The sequence below is a fragment of the Pelodiscus sinensis genome, chromosome 16, assembly GCF_049634645.1.
Source record: "Pelodiscus sinensis isolate JC-2024 chromosome 16, ASM4963464v1, whole genome shotgun sequence".
Taxonomy (NCBI): Eukaryota; Metazoa; Chordata; order Testudines; family Trionychidae; genus Pelodiscus; species Pelodiscus sinensis.
The window spans coordinates 2576200-2594633 of record NC_134726.1 but is presented as its reverse complement, the minus strand read 5'-3'; the positions used below and the strand labels follow the sequence as shown (position 1 = coordinate 2594633).

The 18434-nt window shown below is 44.3% G+C and overlaps 1 protein-coding gene across 2 annotated transcripts in view; it reads left to right on the top strand.

The window, feature by feature from the left end:
- The window catches only part of XPO6 (exportin 6), a 71783-nt gene that overhangs the window by 21875 nt on the left and 31474 nt on the right, over positions 1–18434 (top strand). The window contains exons 2-8 of one of the 2 annotated variants that reach the window (XM_075899073.1): positions 2879–2969; positions 5523–5635; positions 9477–9674; positions 12511–12670; positions 13260–13337; positions 16059–16515; positions 16780–16851. In XM_075899073.1, coding sequence (XP_075755188.1) covers positions 2879–2969; positions 5523–5635; positions 9477–9674; positions 12511–12670; positions 13260–13337; positions 16059–16515; positions 16780–16851 — 1169 coding nt within the window. The remainder of the gene's footprint in view (positions 1–2878; positions 2970–5522; positions 5636–9476; positions 9675–12510; positions 12671–13259; positions 13338–16058; positions 16516–16779; positions 16852–18434) is intronic. The other variant, XM_075899074.1, reaches the window with a different exon arrangement.

The window sequence follows — 18434 nt, the reverse complement described above, 5'->3', positions numbered from 1 at the left end:
CAATCCTTTAGAATCTATATCTAAAGGTTTATTATTACAGGAAAGAAAAGCATGAGAGTAAGGTTATTAAAGTACAGTACGTTACATGCACCGAATCTCCCAGTTCTCGATGCAGGCTCTAGCAGAGATGTTACAGCTGCTGGTTTAAAAGTTCTTATTGCACATCCTACGATCAGGATGGGTTCACAGGTCTTCCGGGCTCTTCAATCCCTGCAGTGCTGCCTCTGGGATGAAGTGCTGAGCTGAGAACAAAATGGCATCGACCACATGGCCTCTTTTATCCCCTTCCTGGCCTCTTCTGGTATGCAGCAGGTCACCTGGTCCTCAGCCTCTCTCTGCTGGCTGCTCTTAGGTGTCCGCCCTCATGCTTTAGGTGTGTCTTTGGGCCATCAAGTGCCATTGTCCCACAGGGCTTCGCTACTCAGCCTGTCCATAGCCATGCTTAACCACATTCAGAGAAATATTCAGCTTCCACACAGATTACAGATCTACACACACAGACATTATATACTCACATAAACAGTGTACACAGGATCAGAAAACAACAAGCTCCCATTCAATACCCCACATGGCTCCCTTTCATACCAATTTCTGGGGCCAACACCCCCACCTACGGGTGCAGCAGCGATCTGGCTGCTTCCCTCCATTTCGGTAATGTGACAGAAAGATACAAAGATGTCAGTGTCAGTATAAGCTACAATAATTCGGGGTATTCAAAATCTAAAGAGTCAATTTGGCAAATCTTAATTCTCTGACCTAGAAATAACTAGAAGTTGGATATCCAGTTAATTGTTGTTAAGCCTTAAAATACAATGAAAGAATGAAAGCTCTGAAACCAGCCTAGCCATATGTACTCGAACATAAGCCCATTCATTTTTAAGATGATCCCCAAACTTAGAGGGGAAAAAATGGTAAAAAGTCACTGACCCATTTATAAGCCGACTCCAGAGTACAGACTTCCAGTCCCAGCTCGTCAGCATCAGCGCTGGCTGAGGGATGTGCGGGCTGCAGGCACAGAGCCTCTCAGCTCCCATTGGCTGCTGTTTACTGTTCCCAGCCAATGGGAGCTGAGGCTCTGTGCCTGCAGCCTGCACAGCCCTCAGCCTGCGCTGCTTCCTGCTCCCACTGGTCTTCTACCTTGGCTGCTTGTAGCTCAGCCATACAGTCTGTCCTGCCACTGCGATCCTAGTGGTGGCTTCAGGCACGCTGGGAGCTGAGAGGCTCCGTGCCGGCAGCCAGCATGTCCTTCAGCCCACGCTGCTTCCCACGGCTTGGAAAGAACCCATTCATAAGCCGACCTCCACTCTTCACTGCGGAATTTTTTCCGAAAAAAGGCGGTTTATGAACGAATATATACGGTAGTTTACTTTAGGGATCTCAAGTGGATTTTTCTGTGCAGCATCCCATTTTTAATATACATGGGGGAAAGACAACAGGGAAATGTGTACTTACTGCAGTTTAGCAGCAGAATGCTAAGTCGTACCAACCATCCATCATCAGTTGCAAGGACGAAGTTGTATTTATCTTAATGTCTTATTACATGATTGTTCCTTGTAGCATGGTTAAATCTGAATCCAACTGAATAAGGGAATGGGGAAGCTTAGACGTCTCCTTCCCCAACTTGTTTCTTCAGTGGCACTCTAGGAGAAACTGGGTGCCTTGCGTGGAACTGAACATTAACAGTAGAGAAACTCAGATGGCTTCTGTAGGTGGTGCAGACCAAGCATCCTGAAGAAGACTACCTGTCACAGTGCTACTCTGCCTTAGCAGAGTAATTTTTTTGTACTAGATATAGGACTGAAAAGTAGACGCTTGCTTGCACCTTTTGTACAGTTTCAAGGAAGGTCTGGGCTGAAGTCTGTGCTCTTATAGGTGAAAAAGCAATGCATTCCTTGAAAATATTGGCAAAATGACAAGTCTCATGACTATTTCTTAACAGAACCATTAGTGATGCACTGACAAGAGGGATATCCATTGTAAAAGCTAGATGAGAAGGCAAGCATCATGCCTCTATAGTTGCTGAGTCAAGTATCATCCTAACTCTGAAACAATGAAATTAGTTGCATTTATTGCAGGTGGCCCTTAAAGGAGAAATAAAGCTGTAGGTACTTTGTAACTGCTCCATACTGAGGTAGGGTCTTTGAGGTCTTCTAAAAACTAACCTGCAACTGATCCGTGCTGGCAAAAAGGAAAAGAAATTAGGTAGCTCATTCTCCCGGAATCAAATAGAGCATTTATATAGCACTTAGTCATCTCTATGAACATTAATTCTTTAAAAACCCCCACCCCTCTTTCTTTCACCAAATGGAACATGTCACTGGGCCCTTTTCTGCAAATGGGCAGACTGAAGCAAAGAGATGGCAAATTGATTGTGGTCACTTACTGAGCCAGGGATGGGAATAAGTTCGGGACTTCTAGCATCTACTTTTACGTGCAGTTTGCTATGCCTTGCTGCCTCTGAATTTCTGAAATATGTTCCTCTGAACCTGGTGCTCATATGAGAATTAATCCAATGGATGAACTAACGTTGGCAATGTGAACAGATATCTGTAATTAGAAGGGAGAGGAGCTTACTTTATAAAGTGTTGCTCTCATTAACGAGATTGATTGGACAAATGAGATTTTACATAACCTTTGCTTTTTATTCATCCTGGGCATACTCTGTCAGTATCTGTTGACTTCTTTCTGCAGTTAGCAAACTCCCTATTAAACTTCATCCTATAACTGCTGCCCTTTTGTTTGGTAGCTGAGACTGCTCATCCAGCATGCATTGCTAAGAGGCCCATACACTTTGTTTTAGAAGGAGGAAAACTTTACTTACAGTTGAATGTGAACCAGGGTCACTCTGACGTACTTTTCCTTTAAATGTCATTGTCAGGCATCAGAAGAAGCCTCCCTACGCGCTTTGGAGAGTCTAATGACAGAGTTTTTCCACAATTGCACAACCAATGAACGGAAACGTGAGATCGGTAAGTTCAGACAATCTTAAGGAACGGCCTCTTTTACTTCCCCACTCTCTACAGCCCTCAGCATTTTGGGGGTTAGAGGTGTGATCTCCAAGTAACAGCAGCAGCAAACTCCATAGTTTTGTTGTCTGCTGTAGGTGGAAATGGCAAGAGCGCTATTTGCTTCTCGGCCTGAGGGAAACTTAGCTAGTTGCAGGTCGGGTGCCAGCTTCTCTGCCTGTAAACTGCTGTGCTTCATGAAGAGCCTCTGCAACAGACAGCTGTGTGACAAGTGATAAAGCAAACGCATGAAGCTTTTCCTGCACTGTGAGGGGAATAAGGAAAATGTGGGAGAGCAGATCCAAAAGAGAAGGCATACGTTGCCCACACTGACACATTTGCGGTAGCTTCCTGGTAATACACAATGACAAGTGGAGCTATATTTGTGTTCCTTACTAGTGGGTCTGAGCAGATGCATGTTTGTGAAGACCAGAGAAATAACATGTGTAATATGCAACCAGTAGGATGGATGGATAAGATCTGCAACACACTAAAAAATGAGTTGATTGCACAGTCTTCTGATTCCTTTCTACAAGGACAAGCTGTGGATTTATAACCTCACACTTCAGTAATGTAGCCTGTATTCTCCAGGTTCCCTTTACTTGATCGTATATTCTCAGCATGTAAGCATGCTGTCTTCACCTAAAATTTTACCGTCTGGCTGAAAAAGGTTATGATGACTTTTTCTTTCGCATACATGCAGTCAATGGAGGAAAGGAGACTGGGGTTTGATCAACTGTTGGGTTTGATGAGCTTGTAGAACACAAACACATGCAGCTTTTCCCCCAGGCCAGACTTTTACCAAGAGTCACTCAGATGTGGTTATGCTAGAAACAGTATATCTGAGCATTTGAGAGACATTGTAAAAGCCAGAGGGCTATAATGCTCCCTGTCAGAGGTATATGTAGATCTAAGAATGTTTAGCATTAAAACAAGGAAAACTTTACTGCTGAATGTCAATATTGGGGCTTGTCTACATGGGTATTTAGTTGCGGCAAATTGGGCTGTGAATCTCTCCTGTGCTAGTCTACCCCAGACTGACTGTCCATATGGACCCCACTGACCTGCATTAGCACTTCTCTTGTCCTTTTGAAATGGGACTAAGTGACCGCTCATTAAACTGTTGGTGCTTGTCAGCAGAGACCACATGAACTGTCAGTCTGTGTCTAGCTAGTGCAAGGTAGGTTCACACTCCAGCTTGCTGCAAACTGTTCCTGTAGACAAGCCTTTCACCGTGGGCCAGTAGCCTAATCTTTGCCATTTGTTTTTCTTATTTATTAGAGGCAGAGCCGGTAGCATTGGCTCTCGTTAAGGTTTCTTGACAGTTCCCATTATTGGCTCTCGTTAAGGTTTCCTGACAGTTCCCATTATAAGGTGCAGTTTTCAGTTGGTCAGAACTTCGCCATACTTTAGGGTTAGGATTGACATCTTGCAGGCCAGGTGTCTGCCTCAGATTATTTTCCTTTGTGAAAATGTGAGCAAAAAACAGCCAAGTAATATCTGAAAATAAAATTACAGCATTATATTGGTTTGGGCATGGTTTTTTACAAAAGTTCAATAGAGATTTTAGCTTGGCAGCTAAATCCAGAAAAATTCCTTCTTGATTGATTGTTCCACCATGAGGCTGAGAAGGATTTTTACTGCAGTTGCTGCCCCTGATTTCTGTGAGCAGCAGTGGTGCTGGGCACCGGGGATTAAGATCAGGAAGACTCTTCTGTGGTCTCAATGCTCCCCCACTCCTCACTGTCCCTTTCCCCTGACTCTCATTGACAGAGGAAGCTGTCTGATTATAATGCAGTGGAGACGCAAGTCTGAGGTGGAGGAAAGACTAGGAAGAGGGCTTAGGAATATATTGGAACTGGCTGGGCAAGGAAAGGAGCCTGGGACAAGGTGGTGGAAGCAGGAGGACTGGGATGAGTACCCTGAAGTGACGGATAGGAGCAGGCTGGAGAACACTGGCAGAAGAATCTGTTCTCCCTTCTCTCCCCACCCCGTTCATGCCTCTATAAAACCTGCAACTGAAACTTAGAGTTCTGAGCCAGTGTTGCTGACAGAGAAGGAATTCTCCATAAAGTCCCCTGGCAAAATAGATCGTCTCCCTCTAGTACAGTATGTGGTCCAAGAGGATAGTAACGTACTGCTGCTCCCCTATCCTGTTGCTGCCCAGCATCTTATCTTTGTTGGGAAAGATCTGCACTGTAGAGCTAAAGGTTGCATTAGTATCAAGTTAATCTAGCCCGAGACTGTTGTTACATTATGCTTTTGGAAATGTTAAAATAATACACAACAGCTTCTAATGCTGTGCACTTAGTCATTGTGCTTGCATTGAAGGTTATAGGTAGGCTTTTGAAGTAGCTCAGGTTGTCTGAATATTATTAAACTGATACCAAATCAGTTTTGAAAAATATCTGAAGTTCCATTCAGATTTATGGTGCTATGGAAACAGATATTATCTTGGGCTTGAAGACAACTTATGAATATTAATGCGCATGTTTTGTTGATACTTGATTTTCCCAGAGGAGCTTCTGAATAACTTTGCCCAGCAGATAGGCGCCTGGAGATTCTGCCTCTATTTCCTGTCGAGCACAAGAAATGACTACGTAATGATGTACAGTTTGACGGTGTTTGAGGTGAGACAGAAGGGTAAACGTATCCAGAATACCATAATTGCCTTGATTAGTGGATTCTTCAGCTTTAACTCTCATTTGGTGTGATTTGTGTTTGGAATAGTTCTGGGAACGTTTTTTTTTTTTTTTTTTTAATGGAATAGTTCTGTATTGTTTTTAATACTAAAGTGAAAATCAACTGAAGTGCACATGGGCATCACTTGCTGTTATAGGTCTCTTGTAATGGACATTTTTAAAAATGCAGTGTGGGAAGGAATACAATGGAATATTAATCCTTGCATACAGGTTGCTGATTTTAGGTGATTAGGAATTGCCTAGAATTTAGGAGATGGTCTTACATTTTGATATAATTCACAGACTATGAATGGATCCTTCAGAATAGATCTTTCATATCCTTTACAGATCAGAAATGGTGTCTTGGTTATGTATGGCTAGATACCACAAATTAGCATAAAGGGTATAACAACATTCCTTGTATTTTATGGGATCTAAGAGTTCTGGGTGGCAGCTCACCCTACCTTGCCTATGAATTAGTCAAAGATGTAATATCTTCTGGAAGACCACATTCTTCTTTGTTACCTAGCTATTAAAGAGAGCCAGGTGAAAGTTTGAAACCTCAAATGTTAAATCTCTCTGTTTAGAACCTGAAATTTTGAAAATTAATTCCAGCTATTAGCACTGTTTGATCAGCTTTATATGTGAACAGAGATTTTTTCACAAGCAGGACAGTAAACCCAAAACTTATTCCAAGAGGTTTATGGGGGCTTGATATTTGCTGGAAGAGTTGGAAAAATAACAGCGGAGATTTAATGAAAATATTGTCCCCTTCCTTCCCCTCAATGTCCCCTGCCAGCGCCCACACTTCTCTCCTTTCAAAGGAATGCTGCTAGTGGACCTTTGGGGAAAAGGGAGTTTGTTACCAAAAATATTGGGCTGGGGAAGAAAGCTACCAGTTTAAAATCTCATATGCATGGGAGAAGTCTCCTATATGCACAGTACAGCGCTGCAATTGCTCCTAATACAGACTTTTGGTAAGGGTCCTCTGGGTTGTGGGTTTTGTCAATGTCCTGTATTCTTCCTATAAGCACTTTCTTTGTCTGTGTTAACCTGTAGCTCTGGATGCTGGCTCTATTCCATATAATTTTGACCTTTTTGGGAGACTTCATGGTGGCTTCAAGTCTAAATTACACTGAAGCCCGAATACTGTGAATTGGCTTGTTGTGCCATAAGGAAAGCTTCCTAGCTTTTATAATACTCCTCCTGCCTGGATAAGCTATTTCTTTAATTTCTGCCTGCCATGTGCTTGAAAATGGGTAGAAGCAGGCTTCCTGAAGCTATTATCCTCAAACATCTACTTAACAGGCTCAGCTACTAATAGCCACTAATATTGTAAATGGGGTTTCAGCATTGCAGGAAAAATGCTTCGCAACTCTGCCTTCATACAGATTTTTGTCATTAAGGGAGTTAGAACTCCTTTGCTAAAGTAAGCACTCTTCCATTAAAGGCCTATTAACGTAGAACATCTCTTTCTACATTTAAAAATTTCAGGATGCCACATTACATCACTTTCATCCAAAGCAGAGCTTGGTTCTCATTCTGCCTTATGTTTCTTTATTTACTACTAGAAGATTGACCCAGCATTACCTGGGTCCTTAACTCAAATAAGTTTTCTTTTTCTTCATTTATAGTGTTGCTTTGGGGTGCGGCTGGAGATGAGGGGTTCAGTATCAGGCTGCCTGAGGGGGAGAGCACAATCCCAGCCCCTTCTCACCACAGTAGACACACAGGCAAACTTTAAAATAGCTGTCCCTGTCTCCACCCCTGCTGGCCCAGTGGGGTTATAGCTCTGCTGGTCTCCTCTCTGGCCCCTTTCTGCCCTCTACCAGACCCCTCCTTTTCCATTTTTATGAGAAACAGTTGAATTCCAGGCTAACCAAACCTTAGCCTTGTTAAGCTCTGATGAGAGGAAGGTGAATACCACATTTGGTGGGCCTCGCTCTTAACATTTAGGAGGAGCTCTTGAACAGATATGGATGTGTAAGAGAACCTAGATGTCCCTGGTTAAGAGGGCAGTGAGTCTTTATTTGCAAAACTAGACCTGCTCCAGCCTGCATAGTTTATTCTGAGACTCGCCAACCAGTGACTGTTTTACAGGTTCATAAAACCACTGGTTCATTCTCGGGAAGTTAAATATCGGTTCATTGAATAGTTGGTTAACCTCCATTCATTCTTCTTGGTTACTCGACTATTCTATAGTACCCAGGGGGTGGGGCCAGCAGCCAGTACACTCTGGCCTGACTCCCAAGGACCCCCTGCCACTCTGCGCTGCTGCCTCTATCAGCGTGGGGTGCCAGGTGGGAGCTGGTCTGTGAGGGGAGACAGTTTGAAAGCCAGCTCCCCTCATGGACCGGCTGCCTGTCGCTCCGCGCTGCTGCCTCTGATACAGAGGCAGCAGTGTGTGGTGGCAGTAGCCCCTGTCCAGGGGGAGGTCTGAGCTCCTGGTCCCAGCAAGAGCTGAGACTGAGCTAGGCTGCCTGCCTGCCTGCTTAGCTCCTAATACACTTTAAATGCACAGCCACAGCAGGGGGAGGTCCTGGATCCATTGCAAGATAGGACTGAGTGGGCTGCTGGCCAGCCTGCTAAAAAAATTTCTGGTGGGAGGGGGGAGGAAGTAGAGAAATGCATGTAGTCTATAGCATTAACCTATAAGCTTTTGCTTATCAGTTAATTGAGTACACTATTACATCCCTAGGTCATTCAGGCCATGCTAGTAGAAAAAAAGATAGTATAGTAGTGGAAATTAACAATTTTCTATCCCGAGAAATATAAGTAAATGCGTTTTGATGCACAGGACATACATTTGACATTTGGTGTTTGAGCTGCTCTTTGGTGAGTTCTCTGTACCCTATTTAACATAGAATGCTGCTTACATTTAAAGCACTTTACAAACATTAAGCAATACCTCTCCCAGTTCTGTGAGGGGCCTGTCTCACTAACTCCTACATCAATTTCTTCATCTCTAGATGTGCCCAGGGTCACACACAATCACTGTTAAGGGCCAGATTAAGTTCTTGTGCTCAAGATTGTAATCACTGTTACCATTGTATCACATCTGTCACAACACGTAACTATATTTACTGCCAAAGCCAGGTAACTATCGAAGTAGCAATACGTGCGACTGCTAACTTAACCGATTAGGGTAGTTTTGGCCCATACACTAGGGCTATGTCTACATTGGCCCCTTTTCCGGAAGGGGCATGGTAATTTTTGAAATCGCAATAGGGAAATGCGCGGGGGATTTAAATATCCCCCGCGGCATTTAAATAAAAATGTCCGCCGCTTTTTTCCGGCTTTTAGAAAAGCCGGAAAAGAGCGTCTACACTGGCCCCGATCCTCCGGAAAAAGCGCCCTTACTTCAAAGTAGGAATAAGATCCTCCGGAAAAGGGCGCTTTTTCCGGAGGATCGGGGCCAGTGTAGACGCTCTTTTCCGGCTTTTCTAAAAGCCGGAAAAAAGCGGCGGACATTTTTATTTAAATGCCGCGGGGGATATTTAAATCCCCCGCGCATTTCCCTATTGCGATTTCAAAAATTACCATGCCCCTTCCGGAAAAGGGGCCAATGTAGACGAGCCCTAGGTGAGGATGACACGCTTATAGTTGTAAAACTCTGCAAATGAAATATATTGAAACACTAATTTTTCCCTAAGCATTGCCTAATAAATGTCTGCTCCTCCATCTGGTTCTCCAGACCTAGTGTCTAACCACTGAGTATAATGTTGCTCTATAACCAGTTCTCCGTGTGCCTTTTTAAGATCTACTAAATCAGGGTGTGCCTCTCTTTCAGAATCTGATCAATAAGATGTGGCTTGGGGTCCCATCTCAAGATAAAATGGAGATCCGCAGCTGCCTGCCCAAACTCTTATTAGCTCACCACAAAACACTGCCTTACTTTATCCGGAACAAGCTCTGCAAAGTCATCGTGGACATTGGTCGACAAGACTGGCCTATGTTCTACCATGACTTCTTCACAAATATCTTACAGGTAAGGGTGTTCTGGGGAAAGTGGGAGAGTCAGGAAATCTTCAGCGCACTTTGTGGAACACTTTTGTCTAAATTAAAAGCTACCTTTAATGGGAAGAGGGGTGGCTAAGTAAAAACTTTTAAATAAGCAAAGGACTAGACTTGATGCCCTCTCGAGGTCCCTTCCAGTTCCTTTGTTCTATGATTCTCTGATTATAACGATCTTATGAATTTATTCATTGATCATTTTTCTTTTGGAAAAAGCTGAAGAGGAAGCAAAAATTGCTTTTCTTTTCCACCTTCATTATGTTGACAAATAGCCAGCTATTAGCCTCTATTATAATTCTCAGGTTTCAAAGTCAGAAGCGACCATTATGACCATCTAGTCTGACAGCCTGTATAACAAAGGCCATAAAACGTCCTCAGAATAATTCTTATTACGAAAAACATCTCCTCTTGATTTAAAAATTGTATGTGATGGAGACTCCACTAGGAGCCATAGTAAATTGGTCCAGTGGCTACTTATAAAACGAGCAGTCCTGTGGCACCATAGAGACTACAAAAATATATAGGATCATGAGCTTTAATGGGCAAAACCCACTTGCTCAGGTGACCTTCGTCAGACAAAGTTGGTTTCATTATAACTTTCAAATCCTTTCCAACTGTACCACTTCCTAGTCTGTAGCAACACCATTTTGTAGTTGTGCATTTTATTTTTTCCTTTCTAAATGCAGAGTACTACACTTGTCTTTATTGAATGTCATCCCTTTCATTTCAAACCAACGCTCTAATTTGTCAAGGCTGTTCTGAATTCTAACCATGTTCTCCAAAGTGCTTGCAACTCCTCCGAGCTTAGTATCATCTGCAAACGTTATAGGTGTATTCTCCGCTCTATTATTAAAGTAATTAATGAAAATATTGACTAGCACTGGACCGAGGGCAAACCTTTGCCCTCCCAGTTTGACAGTATTCCATTGATAGCTACTCTCAAGAGTGGTGGGTGAATAGCTGGCTTGAAGAGGCTAGTTCAAGTCCTGCCCATTCTGTACCCATTGTGGCTGCTGTCCCCTACGCCAAGGCTAGAGGCTCTACTCCAGCTCTAGTCAACCCCTGACTGCCCTCGGGCCAGCCCTCCCTCAAAAGCCCCTCTTGGCCAAGCTGCCAGCACCCCACCAAGCTACCTTACTCTCCCCCCACACACACGCACCACCCCGAACGTGGCAGCACGGCCCCAATGCTGGATGGCTGCAGCTCCAGCAGGCTTCCTAGAGAGCAGCCTGCAGACGTAGGAGGCAGCCTGGTTTGGGAGGAGAGTGGATGTCCGTGGCCTCCCCTGACTATTAGGGAAGGCCTTGCCTTTCCTTGTCTTCACTATGCGCTGCCCATGGCTACTCCAAGTGCAGTTTTTCTACTGGTGTGCATCCACCATATAGTAGTTTTAGCCAGTGAATGATGTCCTAATGCATGTATAACTCAACTCACCTGAGTAGAATGGAGTTGCTGCCGTGCATCATGAGGCCTTGCGGAAGTTGGCTGCCATTAACGTTTATCAGCAACATAAACTAGAACATGAAAAATGTGCCAGCCTGACCGTCACCAATTAGACATGCCATGATCACTACCTCCAGGATGCTCAGAGTTTCCAAAATTGAAACTCCCTACAGTTTTGTCTACGCTGGCTCTTTTTCACTTGTGTAAAGTGTTGGGCTTTTTTAAATGCATTTCAGGCTAAACTAGTTTCTGATCAGGTTTGACAATATGAATGGGGCAAAAAACACATAAAGCCATTAGACTTATGACTTCCAGCAGTTACCCTATTATTGGGCTATTTTTAGCTATACTTGAAGAGGGAGTAGTGAATGCATGGCATCTGGTGTTTTGGGCTAAAAGTAAAGGCTCCTTTAAGTTTTGAAAATAGTTTGGGGTTCAACACATTCCCTAGTCTCTCACCTCGATTCTTGATTTTATTTTAATTTAATTTTGCCCTAATACCCACTCTGCTCTCTTCTGCACATGTTGGGGAAAGGAAAAGTCTCACTTTAAAGTAAATGTGACTTTTAATAGTATCAAAGTGAGTATGCTGGAGGAGACTAGAGAATCCTTAATTACCATTTCTTTTGATTAAATTTTGGCTGTAGGTACTTGTGGTCCAGTGCTAATATTATGGAGATCTAAGTTCCCTCTAGTGTAAGGCTGCCCTTGCTGTAAGTCCAAAATACGTTCCAAACAACTTGGACTTACAGCGAAACAACTTCAAGCAGAGAATTTTTTTCCCACGGCTGACTTCCATTTGGGCAAACGTGGGGTTTGGTTTATTTGTTTATTTGCACGACTTAAGAGCGGGAAATGGGAGGACTTAAAATGTATCCATTCCTACAAGCATCAACGAACAAATGTATACCTGGGCGACTTATAGCAGGGATGCCTTGTAACCGCTTGGCTGGTGGCATACGTTTGTGCCATGAAAAGACTACTTCAGGAGCAACTTGTCTTTTAAAGTGGTCTGTGAGGCAGGCCCTGTGAGTGGTGACCCCTACAAAGCAAGAGGGGACAGACTCTGAATTGTGAACATTTTGGAGCAGGGAACATGTGTGACAGCATGAAGGCTCTATCATAAGGAATCCCATACTACTTGAATTGACATGACATATGATGATAAACTGGTGCTTCAGGAAAACCAGGAGCCATAGTTCTATTCCCCCCAAAGGATACTGCAGATATGCTCTCGTGGTCAGCATGACCTCAGAAATTTGGGCGTGTCCATAAACTGTCAGCAGGAAGGCTGATCTTGTGGGCTTCAGTATCAATCAATGAACAAAATGGCAGTGACATTATTCACATTTCATTTGTTCTTCCAGTTGATACAGTCCCCTGTGACCACTCCTCTTGGGCTGATCATGCTGAAGACAACATCAGAAGAGCTGGCCTGTCCCAGAGAGGACCTTAGTGTGGCACGGAAAGAAGAGTTACGTAAACTGCTCCTGGATCAGGTACAAACGGTACTTGGGCTTCTCACAGGTAAGTGAAACTACACTTGTAGGGTTGGAATGAACACCTGCCCAGCCCCTTTCTGCAAAGTGTGTGAATGTCAAATGCTGGCAGACTTGCAGCCAGTGAAACAAGAACCCTGCTAGTTATGTAGTGATTGCTTCCTGCTGGCTGAGTTCTCTGCTGTGTAAATAGCTTCTTGAATCGTTTATAATGAAATCTGATGCTTAAAACTAGAGTATGCAGAACAGTAGCTGTAATAGCTCTGCTTGGGCAGCTTTGTTTATAAAGATGGACTTGGACCAAGCAGATATACTAGCATGCATGAGAACTTCCTGTTTTCTTTAATGCTTCATTTATAAAGTGCCGTACCTGTTCTAGTCTCCCTAATCACATGGGGAGGATACTTTATTTGTCTTGTGTGCTGTCACTGCAGTAAAAAAGGAATAAAGATCTAGCCTATACATCTGCAAGTATCTAGCTCTGATAGACTTCTCAGGTCAGTTGCACATACTTTGAGGTAGCTACCCTAAACTGAGTTTGGAGTAAAGATGCCGGCCTTGTTTGACATATCTCTGAACCTAGCTGGGCTCACAGTACTCTTCCTCTTTCTTGGCAGGTATTTTAGAGAGCATCTGGGACAAACATAGTGTTACTGCTGCCACTCCACCACCATCCCCAACTTCAGGAGAAAGTGGTATGGACTCACTAAAATGTAGTACTTAATATTTATACATTGGCCGTGGATTTTGGTTGCTAACATAAATCAAAACCGCTACGTAGCACAGATCCCTCCCTGTCATCATACCTCCTTCCCGAATGGTGATCCATAGTCACAGATGCATGACTGGAAAGATATGCCTTGTGCTGTGGTTTGAAAGCCACCAGATTTAGGTGGGCAAAGGCACCAGAAACCTGCAAAATTGGGGAGAGGGGGAAGCAACCATGATGGGCCAGATTTGACTAGTGTTGGAAGCCCATGTGCTCAGTGAGAGTGCCACTCACTCAGGTTCAGCCCAGCCATCCCTTTGCCCTACCAATCGGGAAGGGGCTTCACCATTACCCCACCCAACTCCCGTCAGTGCCGTTCCCATCTGATGCGTTGTTCAGATCTCTAAAGGGAGTGGTGGGACGTGGCTCCATCTTAAGAAGAAAGCCCTGTGGGGGCGAGGCCAATATTCCCCCTCATTTTCCCACCCTGCGAGCAGACTGAATCGTATGTGCCCTAGTACGGACATCACCTTTATATCAGGGCACATAACAAAATTCATGTGGGGGAGGTGGGGCTGAGGGGTTCAGAGTATGGGAGGAGGCTCAGGCCTGGGGCAGAGGGTTGGGGGTCTGGGTCATGAGGGAGTTTGGATGCAGGATAGGTGCCCCTTTTCTGGCCATGGCAGGTCCAGGCTGGGGGTGGGTTTGGCTGAGGGAGAGGCTCTGGCTTGCAGCAGAGCTGCGGTTGTGGGAGGGGCACTATGGCTACAGAAAGTCCAGGCCAGACCTGGGTTTGGGCCATGGCAGGTTAGAGACCAGGCTAGATTGGGGCCGGGGGACGGACCACAGCAGGTCCCCGAGCGGGCGTGTGTGCTAAGTAGGCTGCTGCGTAGCCATATAGCGTATGGGGAACTTAGGTTAAGGCCCTTTTGTGTGTTCCCTTGTGTCTGGCACATGTGGGACCACCGAAGGATGCAATCTCCAGGGCTGAGGATTCTCCACTGAAAATGGGCTACCTCCATTTGAGACAGCACATGTGGCATGTACGTGGTCAGCTCCTTTCCTGTTGCAGTGCTGCAGAGGAGGAAAGGCTGTTGAAACTTAGCCAGTTCCCACACTGAGAGACAACAAAGGGTTGGTTTGCATCTATGAACTGCAGCTGTAAGTGCACGGGAAGTCAAGAGTGACTGCAATCTTAGCTGATTTAGAAGTTCCAAGGCCAGAAGATCTGGTGTGACCTGTAGTTTATAATGTAGCTGTGGCTTTCAGCTCCATATCAGTAAATTAAACCAATACTCTCTCCCCACTTCCCCTTCCGACTGTACACACCGCCTCCTGCACATTACCATTAGGACAAGGAGCTGCCTTTGAGCTTGCCTGTGCATCTGCTTCACAGCCGACTCATGCTTGTCTTGCTTCACTAGCTTTGAAAATGGAGCGTGCACATTGCTTAAATGACGTAAGATCAAATCATGCATATTACACTTCTGCAATTTGGAGGAAAGAGCTTATAAGTTCAGGGGATAAAACAGTAGCAAATCCCACCCTACCATTCTGAGGCCTATCAGTTTTCTTACAGTTGCGTGTATCAAATGGTCTGAGTTGGGCTAGGCTTCTGTCTGCAGCAACTACATCTGTTGTAGCCCTTTCTTCCTCCCTTCTTCTGAGAAACAATATTGTGATGCAATTTCACATCTAGCTGTATATAGTAGAGCTTCATTGAAACAGCTGTTAAATTAAAAACCTCACCAAAGCTGGCTCTGCCCTCCACAGGAAGATTTCACAAACCTGTGCTGCTTGAAGATGTTGAGGACAATCTAAAATGTCAAGTCTCATGAAGCAAAGAGGAAATTCCTCTACCTAAACAGTGGCTTTTATTTCTTCACGCTAGTGTTGACACTCAATTGCAGTAAAAGCTTCTGGAGCATCCTGTGGATTAATACACTTCTTCTTCCTCTAGTAAAACTACAGATGTGTTTTGGAGCAGATTCCACTTCTGGCTTGCCATTAAGAGCAACTAGTCGTCTGGACTGCTACAGACCACTTCTCTGTGCTCTGACTAGAGCACTTTGTTGACTGAGATTGATTAATTCCAAAGTAACCAACTGAAAGAACTAAAATTTACAGTACGGCAGCTTTGGAGACTACACATTAGTATATTAAAAACAAGTAGTCCTTGTGGCACTTCAGAGACTAACCAAAAGCTCAGAATCATGAGCTTTTGTGTTTAAAACCCACTTCATCATATGAATTGGAGTAGAAATAACCGAACACGCCCATCCATCCATCCATCCATGCATCAGCAGAAGTACCTGTCAGTTGTAGGACCCGTGTTAATGAGGCTAATTAAATGTGTCCCATAAGTAGCTTCTGATGTGTAAATGTAGATGTTAAAGACAGGAGAAACTGGCCAATTCCAGCTTGTTTTAGGTCTCTCAACTTCAGTGCCACCTGCTGTAGAGTGTCTTAGACTGAAACATCGGTCAGTTTGAAATTTTAGAACACAATGGCGTGAGAAGGGGTTGGCCGGTATGTATTGTAGAATCATGTAGCTGTTAATGCAATGTTGCATTGAACACTTGTTAGACATGTTACTTGTTAGCTGCATAAAGAGCTGCAATTACACGCAAAAAAAATTGCTTTTGATTTAACTCTACACATCCAGTTGTACACTGAGATTTAGGAGTGCATGTGCTTTATTTCCTAGGTGGAGACCTGTTAAGAAGCTTGTTACAGAGTCCCAGTGCGGCCAAATTATTGAATCAGCCAATCCCTATCCTTGATACAGAGAGTGAATATATTTGTTCTCTTGCATTGGAGTGCCTGGCCCACCTCTTCAGCTGGATCCCTCTCTCCGCCAGCATCACCCCTTCGCTCCTCACCACCATATTCCACTTTGCCCGCTTTGGCTGCGACACCCGAGCTAGGAAGATGTCCTCTGTCAATGGCAGCAGCCAGAACTCTGTCTCGGGTCAAGAACGTGGCAGGCTAGGGATCCTGGCTATGTCTTGCATCAATGAACTTATGTCAAAGAACTGCGTGCCTATGGAGTTTGAGGAGTATTTGCTGCGGATGTTCCAGCAGACGTTCTACCTCCTGCAGAAGATTACGAAGGAGAACAACGCCCACACGGTGAAGAGCCGGCTAGAGGAACTGGATGAAAGGTAAAACAAATCAGCCAGCTAAGTAATGTAGGTAGGAGCTTTTGCTTCCTAAAAAGCTGTCTCTTCTGACTTGCTGTCATGCATGGTGTGTTTTAATCACCTTTTTTACAGAGCTCTGTGCTGCTGAAGGAGGGCAGGCAGGTAGGTGTGTCCAGGTGAGTTGGTGGCAGGGGGGTTAATTGTGCAAAGTGACTGGTAGTGTAGGTTTGTATTCTTTCCTGTCCTTTTCCTCCCACTCCCCCATTCGTTACTGTTTGACTGCAGGTGTGAGGTGGCACAAGAGCTGAGTCTGCCCTTCATTCAGTTGCAGCAGAGCAACGGAAGCGGCACAGTGAGGTAAAGGAATTGCAGTATTCCCTTTCTGGTTGGTATCTGCCCTCTGTGTGTTTTTCAAGTCATGTTCCAAAGGAGTGGGCGATATGCACCAGCCGCTCCATGGCTTTGAAGGGAATGAAACCTGGTCAGTTTCACACCTTCTGCTGGGAGTTGAGAAATGTATTTGTTTAAAAACAGTCAGCATTAGAAGATTTCTCATGAAGAAATGCTTCCACTTGTGTTGTCGGGAGGGAAACTTTTGTTGTGATTGAACTTCTCATGTGTTGCAATAGTCATTATTGTGGCATAGCAGACAGCTACTGATGTTCGTTTCTGTCACAGCACTGCTGTAGGTCTTTAGCTTTGGGACCTGGGCCGTCGTCTCCTGCTAATGTTGGCAAGATATCTTTTCTGATGTTGTAATTATGCAGATGTATCCAGATTCCCAATTGTCCCACGTTGCTGTGGATGCATGTTGACAGAAGTAGATGAGCATGGCACTGCACTACCAGTCTGCTAAATCATTGATCTTCTTCCCAGACATGGCACCCGCTTTTCGGTCAAAAGGTTAATGAGCGTCCTCAGTAGAGGTGCTTTATAACTTCAGCCCAGGTATAGGCCTTGATTTAGCAAAACTAGGCTAATGTCTTTCTCCACAGGCAGTGGAAGTTCTGCTAGAGCTCAGTGTGATGTTTATATGTTGCACTCATTTTGTGTTCTTTTGATGTAGCTCATGTTCAGAGATCTTGAGGTCCATAAGTGAATTTGCCTTTTTAAAAAAATGTTTAATATGATTTGAATCTGGGAGGTAGCCTAGATATTTTGGTTTCTCTTCAGCTTTTCCATGAGTGAAACATTCTCTGGACTGGTTGTCCTCCTATCCCTCCCTCTCCTGAACTAAAGAATCTGCAGTTTGTCAATTGTTTTCCCTTTCTTTGTGTTCACGTTAGCTACGCTTTGAATTCCAAGACTTGAAAACTTGGAAGTGACTCAAGTCAAGTTACCTTTCCACTTGCCACTTTTAACCTGGCATGCTGCTGGACAAAGCTGGCATTGTTGCAAAAGAGTATGAAATTATATAGCAATACTGTATCCTCTACTTCTGTTGCCTTGCGTTTACTCTTCCCTCAGACAGGAGTGTGACATGGGGGGGATGGTTAGTTACTAGTTACTTTGTCATGGAGTTAGCACAGTTCTGAGCCTTCTAGATCTTGAATTTGTAAGCCAGTTCAGAAAATGTATACCTTCACCATAGTTTGCAATTCCCTGCTTATGTGCTGTTTAATTTCACCTTGAATGAAACCCTAAATGTAACAGGTAATTCCAAAGCTAACGACAGGCTTAGTGACTCCTAGAAGCCTACATCTGTATAAAACGTACAGCAGATCTTGGCTTAAAAAAAGCCCTGAGCTTGGATAACTGTTTCCCAATAGATCACTCTAGTCTGGAAGTATTTGGCCAATGAGCAGTACATACCAAGTGGGAGTCCATCTTGCTAAGGTGCCGAAAGAGCTACAGGTTCAACCTCTCTAGTTCTGACTTCTGTAGTCCGACAGGATATATGATCTAGTGTCCCCAGGGGTGCTCCCAGACTGGAGCACTCG